Source organism: Nuphar pumila, chromosome 2, assembly GCF_984573655.1.
Source record: "Nuphar pumila chromosome 2, dmNupPumi1.hap1.1, whole genome shotgun sequence".
Classification (NCBI taxonomy): domain Eukaryota; kingdom Viridiplantae; phylum Streptophyta; class Magnoliopsida; order Nymphaeales; family Nymphaeaceae; genus Nuphar; species Nuphar pumila.
The window spans coordinates 131,086,153-131,106,025 of NC_143250.1; the positions used below are offsets into that span (position 1 = coordinate 131,086,153).

General features: G+C 34.7%; 1 protein-coding gene across 1 annotated transcript; it reads left to right on the plus strand.

Annotated features, from left to right (window-relative positions):
• Window positions 1-16,558: 16,558 nt before the first annotated feature.
• LOC149847118 (citrate-binding protein-like) lies at window positions 16,559-18,243 on the plus strand. Its single transcript, XM_089998302.1, has 2 exons — window positions 16,559-16,878; window positions 17,806-18,243. Exons 1-2 carry the CDS (start codon window positions 16,597-16,599, stop codon window positions 18,184-18,186), a joined length of 663 nt encoding a protein of 220 aa, XP_089854428.1. The 5' UTR covers window positions 16,559-16,596; the 3' UTR covers window positions 18,187-18,243.
• The last annotated feature ends 1,630 nt before the right edge of the window (window positions 18,244-19,873 follow it).

Below are 19,873 nucleotides of genomic sequence, written 5' to 3' on the forward strand. Positions count from 1 at the left end.
TGGTTCTACAACGTGGACGACTCTTATGTGATTCTATTAAACATTGTGGAAGTTGCTGAAGTGTTTTCGATCTTGTTGGCTGCAAACAAGATAACATTTTCTGAAACTTGTTATCTTTGTTGTTGTGTTCTTTGCGTATTTGCTGTCATTGACTGTTGAATCCAGTGTTAAAGATTGAGAGACTATTTCAAAGTGATATTGATATTGTTTATGAGTTACTGGTTGTTCAAAAAAACTCGGATTGTTGGTGTATGCTTGTCCTTTCTGAATCTCGTTTTCCTACTAAAGAAAGTCGTTTATGTATTCAGGATTATCAGATACAGTCTTAGTGTTTTGACTGTACCTCTCTAGATACTGATCCAAATTGGGTGATCTTTGAATTGTTGGAAATCTAAGATCCTATCCTACAACTTTGCAGTTTATCATTTTTCCTGAATCATCTGCGTTAGGCCTTGAAAAGTCTTGGCAAATTTTGGACGTTTGAACAAGACCAGAGTTTTGTCTTATCTATTGCATCTCTTATAGTGTTTCGTGTTTTCAGCATATTTCATTATCTGTTACATGAAAATTTATGAGTCATAGCTTGTTGAAAAGCTAACATTTGGCTCTTCAAGTTTACTGTTTAATATTTTACTTGATTCATTTTCGTAGAGCATAAAAAATATCTAGTAATTTGTTGATTGTTGTATGTGACTTGAGTTAGCCTCTGTTATTTGAAGTTTTTGACAGAGTTTTGTATTTCTATCATAACTTATTTATTTCAGCGTTGATTGTTGATCTGATTGAAGTTCTGAATTAGTAACATCTTAAAGCATATCTTTCATGTTTTGATGTTTTGTTGAATCATCCATATACTACTTTGAATAGTTGCTTGATTGTCTGCATGCTCCAAACTTTGTTCTGCAAATCGCATAGACTAGAACAGAAAATACAGCAACATAACTTGATCATAAATCCCAGAATATTAATAAAAAATTTGCAAACTTTGGTTTTATGGAAAGATAAAAGATTTTTACACATCTTACCTATTTGGAGTTTTCCTAAACTCCATCGTCTGAGGGTCCAAGAACCCTCTCGAAGATGACTGGCTAAATATCGATCTGACATATGGGGACCAATCTGTCTGGTCCAGAAAACTGCTCACAAATTAGGCAATACATGTCCGATTTATGCGAACTTAGATCCATTGGAAATGCATGTCTGTCGCACATATTTCTCGTGTTTACATCAACTGCTAGAACAGAGTGCTCAGGCCTTGAATCACAACGTGTTTGAGTCCTATTCGGACTCACCTGTTATAATTTTAACTTCCACGCGTGGAGATCCAATTGGATCTTAGATCGTAAATAGACTCATACATTGATTTTATACCATAAAGTTAGTGTAAACTCATAATATTCTTTATGCATATTGTCAATATTTATATTTTTGCTACACACACACATATATAACATAAAATAATCGTATTATCCTCGAAATTTGGCATGTTCTTGCAAATACCAACTAGTTTGCTAAAATTCTTTGCATATCCAAAAATGTCGGTTCCTATCTTTTTTAGAACCATTTTACCCTTCGCATGTGATTTTCATAAATCTCTTGACATTTTCACAAGCAAATTGCAAACCTGCAAAGATTTTAATAAATATAGGGGATTCACAATTTCACATTGTATGCACGAGGATGTCAGGAGGTCTGCATACTTAACCTTCACCTCTCCTCTCAGAGGTTCTTGAGCATTTTGTGTGAAGTTCCTAATATTTTCATGCATACATTGTGACCCTCCAAAAGATTCAAACCAATGAAGGGGTAGGAAGGTTCGCAAGTTCTTAGTGCAAGTTTCAAGAGGTATGTGTAAATAACTCAGGAATCTACTTGACCCAAAAGTTTGTTTTCTGTTTCATTGGACATCTTGACATTTTCACTAATACCTCAGCTAACCACCCCACCCTTATTTACAAGATATTTATGTGAATGTCGAGAGGTTTCACACATAATGTAAAACAACTTGCGAGCCACTAGTGCATATATTTGAAAGACATTTTGCATTTAAACATTTGTGATTGCTTAGGGTTTTTTTGTGCGGTGTGGTTGTGCTCCTTAATGCCCCTAGTCTGATCACCAACATTGAGTTTTCTAGTGATTAATTTATATTTCAGCCAACTTTTTTAGTGATTATACTATATTCTGATTAACTTTTTCCCAATCCTTATTTGGATCATTTGAGCGACATGTGTTGCACTTTCAACATTCCAACAACATATCGTTAGTGATTTTTGTGCTTGTAAGCATATCATCCAAATCTTTTTGAATGAATACTTTTTAATAGAATGTGAATCACAATTTTTCATATTTCTTCTACCTTAATAACACCCTTCGATCTAGATACCCTAACAAGATATATTTGTTGATCTTGGAGAAGTGGTTGGTCCTTGTTCCAGGTAACATAAGAAGTGGTTGGTGCTCCTCATGTTGTGAAGATACTGGTTGGTGCCTAAAACAAGATGTTCATCAACATCAGTGGAAAGAAGATTAGTGCATCATATATTAGATTTTTGGTTAATTTGGACAACGTCAATAACTTTGCTTGGGGGCATCTACACTTACACACTTGTATGCAAACCTCTTGCAAGTAAAGAAGAAAGACAAAAAAATTTTGACTAGTTTGTTGGTGTTGTTGTAGGTATAATAAGTTGTTTATGTGGTTTTTAAACTTAAATGTGATTGTATGAGTAATAGTAACTTATGTTATCAACTTGTTGAATTAGCAAGTTTGCATATGAGAGCACTTTCTTATCATAAGACCATGTAAACATGATAAACTTAATAGGGTTTTATGCATGACAATATGAACTATGTCATCTTAGGAGTAGGAGGAAGAGGTTGAATATAGCTCCTGCCATAAGAAGGGTTAACTACAAGCATTCTATCGGCATGACATGACATCTGCAAAGGACGTAGGACATTGCTTTATTATCTTACATGATATAAATACGGGTCAAGTGAATATATACGCAATGCAATGTAGTGTTTAGCATATGTCTACTGTCATTTATTATGAAAAACACATCCTAAGTGTTGAAATTGCATTTTATATGTCAAGTGGAAGTCCTAAGGAGATGAGAACGAAAATGACAAGACGTGGATGGTCTTGCAAAAGAGCTTTAAAAGGACATATGGGTGGATAACATGAAGCGACATTGAATGACAAATGGTGACCCGTGTAGTGTGGCAGTTGGGAACAGTTAGTTAGCACCCAACCCCCTTCTCGCGTGAGTGTGGCAAACAACTACAACATAAATTTTCCATCCAGTTTACAGTGGAATTGCAGTACTGGTATGCTAGTGGAGATGAGATTGAATACTGCAAAAATATCATATTTGCACCAAGATATATAGAAGCTCATAAGCTACAGTTGTCTATCAGTTCCAGAGTGTCAATAGAGAGCGACAGAGTAATGCATGTTATTCACTTTAATTTGCCATTGAAACTCATGTCATATGAAATTTGTAATCAACATGTTATGTTACAGGAGACTGACCAACGGAGGGCTGAATTGAGAGCTGCATCAGATGACATGCAATTACAATTAGCAGTTGCTAAAGCTGAGAATTGGGAGTTGCAAGCAACTCTCAAGGTGAAAGAGAAACTACTCATGACAAATCAAGAGCTCTTGTCAACCTAAGAGTTCCTAATAGATGTGCAAGATTAAAGAATTCAACAGCTCAATGCATGCTTGTTTGCATTGCAACATCCTCAAGAGTCCCTGCTCAAAGATGACATGGCATCATTTGATTCATGAATTGTTAAGAAACATGGAACAATATTTACTCTTCATTTGTATTATTTTGTATTCTTGTGTATACTTTTGTGTAGGAACCTAAAGCATATTTATTGTAAAACCTGATATTTTCTAGATAAATAAAATGAGTATATGATGGAGTATTGATGTGATCATGACTATAATTGTGCATTCTTGATTTTCTTGATCTTCTTGGAATTCTTGAATGTATGATATTCTTGATTTTCTTGATTTTTTGATTTTCTTGATTTCGATTAATTATGAATCTTTGTCTCAAGATATGAATAATAACTCAAGAATAATCGAAAAGATAAATTATAAAGATTTTATGTGTTGGTGTGGTTTGGATCTTGAATTTCTATTCTGGATCCAAAATCGCTATTTGGATCCAAGTTAGATCTGAGGTGCAGTTTGGTTTGGATCTAATTCAAAATGTTATTTTGATCCAAGGGATATATTTTGGACCCTTATAAGGGACGTCCAATGTTAACCCCCATTTGAATCCAAGAGTCCAAATGGATTCAATTACTCTCTAGTTTAGATTTTAAATATATATATATATATATAATTGAACAAAAGGAAATATTTATTATTTTTAAATATTTTTTAAAGCTTTAAATATAGGGAACATCCCACACATTTAGAAGAGTCCACATGAGTAATATGGCTGGAATTAGATGTTGAAAAGTTAAACTTATTAGAGTTCTAAAAAAAATTGTAAATATTAAAGTGGTTAAGAATTAGAACTCTAGAAAATCAAGGCCTTTCTAGAATAGACCTCTCTCCCCCCTCCACATGATTTTGGAGAGGGAGGGTCTAGATTTAGCATGCATAGGGTTGGAAAGGGGATATAAACACCCCCTCCCAGACGCCCTTCACATGTTTTGAGAAAAAAAATTCTTCTCTCTTCTCCTTATTTTTTCTTTTGTTTTTTTTTGTTTCCTCTCTCCTCCAAAACATCTAGGAGGCTGGGAGAACTCTTGTGCAGCCATTAGATCTGCACTTATGCGATTCATGGTGGTGGAATAGGACTCAGATTACTCATTTTCTTCATCCTATCATAAAAATTTATTGTTTGATAGGTAAAATTTATATAGCCGATATTTTTTACGCACTTAGAGCATGCATGATTAGATTATTTTATTTTCAGTATCATATGATCATGTTCTTGATTTGTTCTACACATTTTCTTGGTTAAAGAAATCATTTCTTCCATTTGAAAAAGGTAAATCATGATTTTTTCCTAAAAACGATTTTAAGAAACAAGCAAAATGAGGGTTTCATTGTATTTACATATTAGATTCAACCATAATGTGATTTTTCTGGGGTTATTCATGTATTAACTCATATTAAGTCTGATCAAATTGAAAACAATGAGATTCTAAAGGTTTATAATCTTAAAAAAGGGTTTTTACAAAAATGTTTTCTGAGAAACCAAAATCCGTGTTGTCTAATATTTTATTCCTAACTAGTTTAAAAAATAAATTGATATCTTTGTGAATATCAGTCCAAAAAATCTAAATAAAATCACCACTATAATCTACACATCTTGATCCTAAATTTAGAATCTTGTTTCTCTATTTTGGATCTATATTGATGAAGATATGCACATTTTAACAGAGCCTTAGTTTTTGGCTCTGGTTGCAGGATAATTTTGACCCATCTATGATAAAAGATATAAACACCTTTAAAAATGACTCCAAATATTTTCTAAAAATTTTGGGTGAATTCTGACACATAATAACAAACTGTGTAAAAAGATGTTTGTCAAAAACATTGTATATAAATTTCAAGAAATCTGGTAATCTGATAAAAATATTGAAGATTACAAATTTTGGATCAAAACTCTGTCAGAATAGGGTTTCGTAAAAACTTTTTTATTATTTTTGTACATATTAATTTTGAGATGTGTTTACTGGGTTGTGTTCTTGAAAGGTACAGGTTACTACGGTAAAAATATCATGAATTTATATGAGGTTTGTTATTCTTGACAGAATTTATAAAAATGGGTCAACATAGATCTGAATTTATCCTGAAAACTTATGCTTGTATTTAATTAGTAACATGTTAGAGATCAAGAGGTTTGATATATTTCTGACATATATTACACATTATTAGTATTTGTTATTCATATGGTATAAAAAATAATGTATCTGACATGTGAGATGATCGGAATAAAGGTTTATGTAAATTGTATGCTTAAGATATGACTCATTTTGTATTGTCTTACAAATAAATTATCTTGATTGATTTTAAAGGCACACTTAAATGAGATATGAATTGTTTTTGAGTTTGTACAATATGAATTGAGTTAAGTAATGTGTATTCATCTTGTTTAAGCATGAGTACAACTGAACGTAATTAGAAATATGTGAGACTTTTCGGTTTGGGCTTATGGGGGCCTGAATCAAGAAAAAAGACATGTGCTTTTAGTTTTGGGTCAGTCGTAGTAAGATCTTTAATGTGCATACTATCATATATATTTTTTATTTAGGTTCAATATGATTTGATAATTGAAAGGTCAATATATTAATTATAGATATATCGATTTACTCAATGAGAGTTTATGGGAGCTCTTATCGAGAAAATCGGGTTTATGTCTTTAATTATGTTTTGACATTTTCTTTAAACTTTTCATAAATTCAGTTTTGAATCATATTAGATCTGATATAAATATTTGTGATAGAGATAGTAGTGAGATTGATTGCTCCTACATATGTTGTGATTGCGATTATGAATTTGTTCCATTATGGCAGTTTGATCACATGACTTTATGATAAACTGATTGTAAGCTTGGTTGTAAATGCAAAGCATGTGAAAAATGAATATGAGCATGTTAATGTTGTTACATATTGGGCATACATACAGATGCAAAATGATGTATATATACTATTACTGCATGTCTATTTCTGAATATTTGAAATGATGTAATATTGTATGAATGAATTGCTAAACAATATGTTGACATAATTTCTGATTGTGAGAATGCATGTTATGCTTTGATATGTGGTATTTGAAAGTGCATACAAGATTGATAGAAATCCCACAAGATTGATGGACACTTGGTGTGCTTTATGAAATTAAAATAATTTATGATTCCATAAGAAGAAACAATGAGATGACAATGCACTAACCTAAATGGTAGTTGCATTTATTTTACCTATAGTCTAACTTAAAGATAACCATGTGATTGCCCTTTTTGGGTATGCTTTGTTTTGACAAGGTATGCTGAACCAGATTGCTTGAATTGGCGTACCTTAGAGAAGGTAGGTGGTATGAAACTCTCTAGGCCTTAATTTTTAGCGTACAAGGAAAAATGCCTCGCCAGTCCCCCAACCCAGAGAATTTAGGGGGACTAAGGCTGCTACTTTATCCTAAGTCGGCAGATCCCTGTGTACTTCTGCAGAAGTGAGTGATCATGATCATTATGTGGTATGACGCTACTCCCCTTAGTAGAATTCTCTTAGAGCAGTCATTTCCTCTCACGGTTTAGGCTCTTGTCCTTAGAGGGTACGACTTAGAGGGATACTCAGAAATAATAAAATATATAGTATAATAAACATCAAGCTAGTCCGCCTATTTTCGGCATTGGTTTACATCATACCAAGGTAGACTGGGTAATCAAGTGAAACATAAATTACCGGCTCACTTTACTTTATTGCATACTATTCTTGCTCTTGAAAGTTGATAAATTTATGCTTATTGCATATGGCATGTTTTCATATAGTTTGATGTTAAATGCTTAAGATTGTTATTTTCTACTTATGAATTATGGATGCATAAATAGCTTGTAAAAATCTTATATCTGCATTTTTTATAGTTGATGTAAATTCTGAGATATTTATATCATGCAAGATTTATGTGTTGTAACTTGCTTTAGTTGTGTGAATTTTACTGAGACTTTTTAAAGTCTTATTCTTTCAAAATAAAAATATTTTTCAGGTGATATGTGAGGACTAGAGCAAATACAAGATGCTGAAGGGGGTTGTGCACACTGATGTTTTCAATGATCTCAAGGGCTCCTTGTTTCATTTAAAATTTAATACTTTTTAATTATTTAAATGGCTATTTAATTAGTTAATTAATTTATTGGTTCAATTCTAAATTGCAATTATTTTATGCATAGTCAATTTCTATTCGGGTATGTGATGGTAGTAATTCTTCTAATTTCATGTGTCAGGTAGATTTAACCAAGAAACTAGTTTATGAAATTGATTTTCAAACTCAATATTTTTCTGTTGTGTTTATTCACATAAGAATAACATAAAGATTTTGTCATTTGGATGCCTTAACTTTGAACCTTGTTTTATGAAGCTATTAAACGCCGGTGCATGCGCAAACTAACTCCCTAGAACTTGATTCGATTAAAGCGATGCAAATGATGAAAAATTTGGTTTAATAATTTTTGTTATGTAATAGTTCAATCAGATTCGTTAATGGTGGTTTCGTATTGGATCTGGTATTAAAAGGCTAAAATATGCTCGCGCTTGCGCTTAAGCAAGTCATCTTGTACTTGGTACGGTTGGAACGAGTCCATTGATGAGATCATTGCATTATTATTATTATTATTATTATTATTATTATTATATATAATCCACATGTTTGTAAATTAAAAAAAAAAAATCCTGCTATTTTTTGTTTAAAATCTGTCGAACCGTTACATTTACTCTTGATTCATAAATGTTGATGTATGTATAATATACTTTTATTCATGAGCTTGAGGGGATACTGAGAAGAATTCTTGTGTTACGAATTATTTTTAACTTTAACAGATTCTCATTTGTCTTAGATAATTTTTGACATATTGAGAATTAAATAAGATTGTTTAAGAGACACGTATAACATATGCATGTATTGAAACATAAGAGGGATTAATTATGCATGATCCAGTTTTTATTAGTATTAAGGATCAAGAATGGGATATCTTATCATATATCATGTGTTGCTCTTATTTTTTGGTTAACCAGGTAGTATTGTTTGGAACTGCCAATTCATATTGTATTCTTGTGGCACTAAAGCAATCATACCTGATGGTATACTAGTGGTAAAAAAGGGTAAAAATATTTTTTTATTCAAATTAAGGGTGAAACATGGGTTTGAATCTTTAATCCATTCATACATATGCAAAATTACATTAAATCATCAAGGTAGACAATATAGTTTTGTATATAAACTATTGTGTAGCCGAATGATGGCAACGTGAGTGTGGAGTTCTACTTTACCTAAGTATATGTCTTACCCATGATAAAACTGCCCGCCTACTTATTGTGAATGGTTAGTAGGTTAAACATATTATTGATGTTTTGAGAGAACTAATCATGAGTTAGTGTGACTTTGTCAAAATCAATTTAAATATTAAGTTAATGTTATTTTATCTTTACATTTAATTTATGAAATATGTTAATCATTGATATGAAGGATAAGTATATTATGATTTATTTATGAATCATTGTCAAGCATGGATCTACATGTGTAATACATCATAGACAAAGTGATGAAATAACTTTTTAATTATAATTGGTTTGACTTTTTACTAGGTTCTTAAATGAGATTTGTCTTATATTCTAACTTATGAGGGTATTAACTAATTTGATCAAATATACAAATGATTTTTTTTAATTTGCCATATTTGAAAATTCAAGTAGGATCTTAGTAAACATATTTTATTTAAAAGGAGAAATCTTTCGGAAATCATATTATGAATGGTTAAAACTAAAAGAATATAATCTAAACATATCATTTTGAAAAATGAGTTTGTATGTCTTAATTAGACAAACTTAATGGATGATGGATTTTTATGATCCTAACATATTATTCTTGAATTTTAATACATTTCATGTGTGTGATATGCTGATTATTAGTAACAGAATCAATTACAATGTTTCTTCTTACCAAATTTTATATTATGAAATTAATTTTTTTCATAAGTGGTGTCATAATTGTTTATCATGCAAGTGAGTTACAATCCATTCATATTAAAAGCTTTAGAGAAAGTCTAATCTTTGATATACGGTATAATCCTAGTGCTACTTTACACTAGAAGATATTAGACCCAACTAAAATGTATGAATATCATTGGTAATTTTTATATATGCTATGAATTAAAACTAGACCAATTATATCATAGGTGAGATACAACAAAGGATTAATAATATTGGAAAATGTGCAGTATAAATGTTATTCATTTCATGTCCTGAAGAATCTTAAGAATTTAAGATATAAGACATGTACTTAAAAGTACATTGATGAGAATGACAGTTCTAATTCTAATTTTGTTGAATAAGATGAGTGAATAAATTTTACTTTAATATGTCTAGATGTTCAAAATTTTTGGATCTAAACATATGGTGACAACCCACTCGATCCCATTACAATTGATGATATTAGTCTTTGCTAGTATAAAATTCACTTATTATGTAGAAGCTCAAATATCAAATAACTATATAAGGGTGAAAAATATGAACTTGGAGAAATCTAGACTTACAAAGTCTAAAGTACAATTATGTTAATCATTACTCAAGCAAAGAGTAAATTTTGTTGATTATAAGATATTATGTCAAAACCAATCTCATCCATGTACGAAAGGCCCCCTCACAACCAACTTGTTGACCACATGGGTGACCCTGTAGTGGTATTTCTTTTATATTTACATGGAGAAACCACACACATGATCAGAGACCTAATTACGCTGGCTCTATCTATGTACTTACAATCACTGTCTTGGAAGTGTAAAACTTCATAGGCTTGCCCTTGCCCCTAGGGAGTCACGACGCTTCATCTTGCGCAAGGGGTGATGCCCATGGGATTTGAACCTAAACCGCTTGCCTAGTAGCATATTTCCCATCCCACTATGCCAAACCCCGGATGACCCCACAATGGTAGTTGGTTGCCACTATTAATTATGCTCACTGGATCCTATATCCCATCAAAACATTGTTACCCAACCATTTTTTATATTCTCAATTAAATGCTAGTGTTTCATATATGGTATAATAGAGCATCCAACTCTCGTTCACTTTATTCTCTGACCATATATACCACTCGGATAGGAAAATCCACCCCATCATATGATAATTCATTTCTTTCCTTATTTTTCAGCTAAAACAAATTGGCCATATATAGTGTGGTTAGTCCTATACTCCAAGGTTTTGAGGAAGGGTGCATTATGTTACACCCTCCAGAGCATTCAATATAGAAGGTTCAAAATTTGGATTGGTAGGGAGTCTAGGGCTGACAACAGATAGATATTGCAGTTGGGGCCCAACTGAAGTGAGCGGATCATACCTACGGTTCCTTGGACTTGGGGCCAATGACTGATGTATTTGAGGCATTGTACCCTGGTTGACACAGTATGGTAAGGGTTTGAGGTCTCTAATGGTGACGTATTAAGAGATACAAGAGCTATGGGGTCTGAATGGTTAAATCGGGTATGTCAAAACTAGGTCCAGTACACGAATTAAGAAAGAATTCTAGTCCAATTCTGAAAGAACCTAGTCCATAGCTTTAGAGGAATTTAGGGTCTTGTATTGGGGTATGATATAAGTGCTAGGGGTCAAAAAAGTCAGGCTAGGTCATTGGAGAGGCCGATGAGATCAAACAGGCAAAACTATACATTTGGTCGAATTGGTATGGTGCACTTTCACATTTTTGAGTCCCAAAGATAGGTAAGGTCTTGACCAAAGATATGATATGTTCTAGAGGTTAGATGGCAGTCCTAGGAAGGTCTTAAAGGGCTATGCATGTTCTGGTAGGGTTAGGTAAAGTTTAGAGGGTCAGAGAAGGCAAAACTACCCACAAAACGAGACATCATTTCTACAAATGTGATCTTGGTCTAGACGGCATAGGCAACTTTAAGAAAGGTTAGAAAATGATCTTAAGGTATGATAGAAGTTCAAGAAGTGGTGTAAAAAACTGAGACATGTTCATAAGTAAGGCTGATAAGCAAAACTATGACTCAGAGAACTTCTACATTGATTTTCAAGGTAAAGACCACTGCACAACGAAGATACAGGTATAAGAAGGGTTTGGACTCTTGGAAGGGATGAAGGACCAGTCTAGGGAGGCTTGGCCTTACTTGAATCACAGGAAAGAGAGAGAAAAATATAAGAGAGGAGAGAGAAAAAAAAGAAGGGAAAAAATATACGTTTAGAGAAAGAGGTTTAAGAAATCAATTCAATCACATTCAATCTATAATCTAAAAAGGTTCTTCGTACCTTTATTTATAACATGAATGGAGTAAAGTCCTAATCCAACAACTAATCCATAAGCTACAAAAAAGTCCTATTGTAAAACAAAAACTATATTAGAGAGAAGATTCTAGAGTTCTTATTCTGTCATGACTCCTACTCTAATTAAAAGTCTTAACTAATTAATAAAAAAACTTTAATTAGATTCTACTTCATTAACTTGAGAAACATCTATTGTGGAGAGACATCCCTTATCAGGTGACTCTCATTGGTTCTAACATTGACGTGTGTTAGATTCTTCTTTTTTCTAGTATGAGCATGTGTTCATTGACCTTTTCACACTATATTTAGTCACATAAGCTTTCACATCAACATAATAAACCCCCATACATAAGTTGAAACCGCCTCTTATAAGCATAAGGTGATGTCTGAGATTTAGAGCACGGATCCTGATGCATCTTGCAATAAAAAAAAATGAAAACAATGAAGATATTAAAAAGATCTGGCTCAACTAAACTGAAAAGTGACATGATTAACTGCTGCTTTTTTTTCAACCCAGAGAGCTGGGGTTAGGGAGACCCCTTCCAGTTATACGATCGTACCATTTGGGGTGCGAACTTGAAACATCCCAACACAAGGTGACGTGCACTAATTGCTCTTGCCAGACAAAGGGAGCCCCCTTGGTATGATTAACTACTTTTTATGCAATCTGTAACCATCTTTTAGACTTCCTGCATTTTCACAAGCACTTTTACCTTGGTTCTTGAAGGTGATACATGTTCTACCTGGTGACGATATATTTCTTTGTCGTTTAGGAGGAAAAACATGAGTTTTAGTACAGGTAGCTAAAGGTTTGTAGTGTGCAGATCGAGAGTTTGTTTTTTCAGAGAATGCGAGTACCACGTCACACCAAAATTTAAACATAACTTGTCTTATACAATATGTGGTATTCGATTGGCACACTATAACTGCAGGAAGCACATGCTGAAGCTGGCTAAGATAAACGTCCTTGTTGCATCGTATGTGGACACGCGTAGTGAACACAAGTGCCATGCCATATAATGTCTAAATTATACCTTGGTTTAAACTTTATATGATTTAATACGATACTCAATCTCCACAAGTTTAGTATCGGGTCGGGTGTCAACGGGTCGGCGGGTCAGGTTTGGTTCAGATTCAGGTAAAACCAGACTTTAACCCAATTTTCGGATATGGTATCGGGTCCAAACTTGGGTCTAATCAGACTTACCATAATAAAAACCATACCTGAACCCGATAAAACTACATGAACCAGATCAGGACCATACCCTATAAAATAATATTTTTTTATCATTTTTACATTGAAAATTTGCGGTCTTAATCGCAACTCGGGTCAGGCACGAGTCTGGTATAAAATTTTAGAAACTACTTGGATCCATGTATTAATCAAACTCTTTGAGTCCAAACTTGGGTCTTAATCGGGTCTTCATATTTATCACCTTACCCGGACTTAGGGCTGGTAAACAAGCAGAAACAAACCGAACAAGGCATGTTTGGGCTCGACTCATTTACTAATGGATTGAGCTCATGACTCGGCTGGTGTTCATGTTTAGCGAAGCCGAGCTCGAGCTCAGCTCGTCCCTGAATGGGATGAGCTGAACACAAGCTGGCTTGTGTAAAAACATTTTATGTTATTTATACATAATATATATGCTTTTATATATTATACTTGAAAAAATATATAACTTTTTATAAATTACACTTAATAGTCCATGTTTTATGTATATATTTTTCATTCATCTTCCTTTTTCATATATATTTTATGCATTCTTCCTTTTATATATTAAGCAAAATATATGTTATCTACAAAAATATATATATTTTATCTATACGAGCACTAGTCGAGCTGAATACCTTCTGTTCGGGCTCGACTCGTCTAAGCTAACCAAGCTGCTCGTGGCTCGGCTTGGCAACTATACCAACCGATCACCAACAAGTTCATGACGAGTCAAACCGAGTCCCGCAAGCTGGTCGGTTAGTTTACCAGCCCTACCCACACCCTATAGGGTTTGGTACGGGTAGGGTCCGGGTAATCCCGACCCGTTGACACCCCTAACAGTGGCACAGATATGATGATCATCTGGGGATATGTGCGTAAGATCTGATGTACACACAATGACGCAGATATCTAAAAGGAAGTCTTCTGAAGTCTTTCAGTGTGTGAACACTCGTGCAGGGTATCCCTACTTTTCCCCTCCATAATATTTTAGCTTCTATGAAGTCTTCTGAGGTGATTCATTATCACTTCAGAGTGAGATGACTATTTAGTCACTTGAAGGAACAGGCTTTCCAGGTTTCCCTTCGATCAACAAACGACTCACTCTTCTCAAGGTTAGGGGGGGCAAATGACAAAATTGGAAGAAGTCAAATGTTGACAGTTTCGGTGAAAACAGGTTTTTTTTTTTAAATGTTTTTGTTTTTTATTTGCAAGCAGGGGTTAGACAGATATACAAAGGAATCACGTTACATATCACTTTTGAGGCTATCCACCTTTCAGCAAACAGCCATCTGTGATAAATTTCGTTGTCTGTTCCTTAGCTAGCTCCCAGATTTCTCTAACAACAATTTGAAAAGTAAACAAACACGCTTGATTCAATCTTTTCTCCTTAAACTTGTTCCTTTCCCATTCAACGAGTGCTTCATCCAATTTACCTGTAGGGACCTTTCGTTTTCCAAATAATCGAACTACCTTTCTCCAAATTGCAGCACTTACTCTTAACAAACAGATGGTCATTGCTTTCTTCCTTTTGTCGACACAGACCACATATTGTTCGCCACATGCTAAATCACAAATGTTGCAGCCTTTCTCAAGTCACAAGTCTCTCACCAACTGCAAATCTGAGTGTAAGTGCAGTTCTAGGAGAATGCTTCTCAGGACAGATAAGTTTGAAATGTCTTTTAATAAAACGTGGGGCTATTTTTTTTGGGTCTCAAATGAAGCTCTTTTTTACACAAAAAAAAAATTATTAGAAAAGGATAACCATCACGTTAATATTGAGCTAAATTTTGGTATTTACAAAATATATCTCGTGTTTGAGAGAATTCAGCATTTGAAAATATCAGGACTTTACGTAATAGACTTAACCCGTTGGAGTGAGAGAGAGAGCCCAAAAGCGATCAACATTACTTAAAAGTGAAACTCAACAAAGCGTTGAGTCCCACAAGCACAAACACAACAGCAAAACATGAAAACAATTACACAAAAACAGAAAACTTGGTTGGAGGCAGAGACAGGTCTTTGAGATATATGTGTAAGATAACATACACATCAGCCAAGACCCTATGAGTCAAACGGTTGAGGTTGAATGGGACATCCCGAAAAGTAGCATCATTTCTGGCCATCCATATGAACCACCACACTGTAAATAACCAAACTCTCCAAATAGTCCTCCACTTTTTTTCGCGTCTAATTATAGCAGGGCCGAGGATAAGATCTAACGCAAAGCAGCCCTCCCGCATAACAACTGATGGAGCCCTCCAAGTTTTAGAAAACAATTCTCGAAACACTTCACACGACCAAAAAAGTTTTAGAGAGAGAGAGAGCTCTTTCATTCTCAGGATCCAAATGACGATATCTTGTGTGGTCTTCCTTTCTAAGTTGTTACAATATCTTTTAATGCTCCCAAAATATTTTGCAACTCAAGAGATTGTTTTGACTAAATCTAACACCATGGATGTCCTCAACGTGGTCAACTTAAAGAGTAAGAATTGTCTCTTGTATTGTATTTTTTTTCAACTTACGATTTTATGAGAATTGAAAATTTGATATATTATAGGCCATTGATTTTTTAACTCGTGGAGAATCTTATATACATATTGAAATAACATGATAAATGAAGTGATTTCTACTAACCCAAACAAGTAAATCACATCTAAAGGGTCAATTATAAAAAATAAATAAAAAATATTTAGAATATTACACTTTTTTTTAAGCGTCTCCTTACCCACGAGGGTATCAAATATTAACCCTTATATACATAAAGGGATCATATATGCTACAATTGCCAGTGCTTTTTTTGTTTTGTTTTTTTCATTTTCTTTGGTTGTTTTTCATAAAACTGACTTTAAAGATGTGATATATACATACATTTTTTCTAGTGGGAATTGGCTCTTAAATCATCCTAATATGACAATGTGTGATCTATTTTCAAGTCATAAAATCATGTTTTTCATCAAAAAGACAGACTCAAAAGCTGATCCCTATTATTTTGAATATACTGAATCTATCTATGAGGTCAGAATAGATCAAAACAGCTTATGCCATGGTGATTCATGGACATTTGTACGTAGTTGGCGCTCTTTTTGCTTTTGATAGAATTCAGTGTCATCTTATTGTCAAAGAGAATGTTGGGGGACCTCAAGGATTTTACCAACCAAAGGCCGGCTAATGAGCAGTTAGTGAAGGGGTTTTCCCCCTTGGACTATCTGAAACAAAAAATCTTATTTATTTAACATGTTGGAAAATGTCTCATTCCTCAATAAAGACAGGAAAGTTGTATAAAGCTCAACCATTTCAACTAAGCAAAGCAACCATTTGCAACTTAGCTAGAGCATTAGCAAGGTGCAGAAACAATGGGGGGTTCTGGTTTTCCTTTTGCTGCAACAGCCACCATGTTGGTGATGACGGTTTGCATAATTCAGGCAGTGCAGCAAGGGGCCATGGCCGACCCAATCGATGGCTTCTCTGAGGTTCAGCTCTCACCCTCCAACTTGGTCATCCAATGGCCCTATGATGTACCCCAAAGCCAACGGTACAGCTTCATCAATGGAGTCCACAGGATGCGGGTCTTTGCCACTGACAAGCCTTTTCAGCCAGGCAGTCCTACCAAGCCCCGAACTGAGATCCGTATAGCGGTATGCTTGTGAAGCTAAGTGGTAGTTTTTGTTTGCCACCAACTAGTGTGGGCAGATGTTAAGGTCTCTTAATACCTAAATTGATGTCACTTAAAAATTGGTTCATCATCTCATTTTTGTCATAATATCTTTTTTACACATTTCAAAAAAGATGTAGGATACCTCTGCTTGCATCTCAACATGATGAAATCAAGTGATTCCAAATCATACCATTCGAAAACACAGGGTGGATTTGAGACGATTCTAAGGAATTAAGGGCCTCTCAGGATTTGAGATATAAGGATCTGAAACCAATCCAAGATTTCTTGTCCGACCTTTCCCCATTAGAAGACCCTCAGATTTATGTGTATACTATCCTGAGGACCTGAGATCCTCTGTTTTGACGGGAGGTCTGATCTGGTGACCTGGTTGAGATCTGTGGTATTCAAACAGACCCTTAAATTATTTTACGAGAAAAAAGGTATGTTTTATTGTGTCAAACTGTTTTCCAAGAACTGTACCCCTGTTTCTGTGGGTGGCAGAGTGATAGACCGAGGCTTTGAGCTTGATTTCTTGTTCTGTCACGCTTCAAGTTGATTTTTTGACAGTCGTGTTTTTTAGACATATCATCTTCACTCCTCGAAATGAAATTCGAGGGCATTTGTTAAGAATTATTGGCCCCATCCACATTATTAGTACTATCGCATCAAAATTTGACACCATTATGGTAAAAAGTTTAGCTAAATACCATGATTACCTTCACAAAAGAAAAAAGTGGTATGCATATGCAGAATCCATAAAGAGTATAGCTCTGGTTCTTCGTGAAGGGCAACATATCAATTGTATTGAAGCCTGTCAAAAGCTTCTCTGCCAATATGTTGATGCTTTAGTTGGTGATGCCCATAAATTTGTTAACATGAAACAATGTTGACTGTAATGTTGTTGTAGGGCCATGATTATTCTTCAGGTGTGTGGCAATTTGAAGGTTATGTTTATGTGCCGAGCGGCACGTCAGGCGTATCCATTGCACAGATTTTTGGTGCACAGACAACATCCACAACCCTGCAACTAAGGGTTTATGATGGCCAGCTTAAATCCTACAATAGCCAGGTTTTGGCTTCTAACATATACAACAGATGGCTCAGAATCAACATGATCCACGACGTTGCCGCAGGGAGAGTAAATGTTTTTGTCGATGGAGTTAACAGATTGAACACAAATGATCGAGGTGGGAACTCTCACTACTTCAAGTGTGGAGTATATGCGCAAGAAGGCAGCAGCAATTACATGGAATCTCGCTGGAGGGGCATCAAGATCTTCAGGAAGTAATCTGCATATCTCCTTGTAACGGCTATCAGAATAATGTTATCTTTAATAAATAAATAAATAAATAAATAAATTTTAGACCGAAAACTGCGAGTCAAAAAATCAGCGGTTTTCTCCCCGGCTAACAGAAGAAAAAAAATTTAACAAAAAATCCAGTTTAATAGCAGCCCCACCATTTTCAGTCCCAAGACTGGAACGGCTGTAAACTGTATATAGGGGCTTAGCGTCGGGTTCGATTCCGGTCTTATCAGACCCGATTCTGAATCAGGTCTAAAAGTTAGACCCAAACCTGATCCAATCTAATACGTGTCTCGGTCCAGGTTCGGGTATGACTGGAAAATGTAGACTCATATTAGGTTAACGGGTTCGGGTTTGTATCAGGTCGGGTCTTCAATAGACCTATTTTTTAATCGGGTATAAGAATAGCTCAAACCCAACACATTTTGATTTGGGTCTGAGTTCGGATCTCGATATGATTGGTATTTTAGACCTAATTATCCACCAATAAAAAATACATAAATTAATGGAATCAACTATTGATTAAGAAGATTAAATGTTAACAAATGAAAAGATTATTAACTATTCTACACAATCATGGATTGGGTTTCAAAGGGTTGGGTTTGGGTCAGTTCACGTATAAATCGAGTTTAGGTATATAATCGCTTCGGATAAAAAACTGGTTTGAATTCGGTTCGGTTCAATTATAAAACAGGTTGGAGTACATAACCGGTTCGGGTTTGGATCAGTTAGGTTTTATATCATATGGAACCATTCAGATTAGATATACAACTTGGGTGCCATCCAAGCAGGTTCAGGTTTTCATTTATAATACCCAAGATCCAACCCGTGTTTTTTTTGCAGGTACATATTTTGGACCAGACTCAAACCCATAGGTTTACAATTTGGTTGGGTTGGGTATAATGGATTTGGGATGTTGGGTCGGGTGGGGAATACCCGACCTAGTTACACCCCTCCTAAAGTGATATAAGATCCTTCTTTACAAAATTCTAAGCATTTCATACATTTTTCAAAAATAGCCAAAAATTTCATCGCCTATTTATTTAGGGCAAAGTTCCTCATGTATGCCCGCAAGGGCTCTGATCATCTGGTAGGGCGACTTGTGAATATCACCAAGTTGACAGCATGTCACAAGTTCGAAACACATGGGTGGCATCCCTTCTTTAAATGTCAAAGCTGGATGTACTCCCAGGTGGGCAAGGGGGACCTCGTGGGTTTTATAGCAAGTAATGGGGTCCCTGTAAATTCTCATATAAAAATTTTCATAGCAAAACATGAGATGAAGCTAGAAAATTGTGCAAAGTTTAGGAAATCATATCACTTTATGGGAAGATTCTTTTGTTCAAGGAGAAAATCATTTTGGGTTACCCTATGGCTTCAGAAAACTTTCTATGGTCAATAAGAAATTTGCTTTCCAACGAGAAAGTGAATTCACAACTCCCCTCCTCCCCGGGCTCTATTTTAAAAGTTTTTTCTCACAATTTCATCATATAGATAACAAAAGGTAAAGTGGTGGATGCCATTTAGTTTTAGGGAAATTTCATTTAAGTGCCAACCTTTGCCCCTAATTTCCAATATGATCTTCACATTTATGAAATTTCAAGTATGGGCCAAACTTTACCTGAAACTATCAAACAAGGGTCCGCATTTAATATTGTCCTTTAACTCAGGT

Coding starts and splice junctions, on each gene's coding strand:
- LOC149847118 (XM_089998302.1), top strand. CDS start 16,597: ATGGGGGGTTCTGGTTTTCCTTTTGCTGCAACAGCCACCATGTTGGTG. Junction 16,879..17,805: donor GAACTGAGATCCGTATAGCG/GTATGCTTGTGA, acceptor ATGTTGTTGTAG/GGCCATGATTATTCTTCAGG.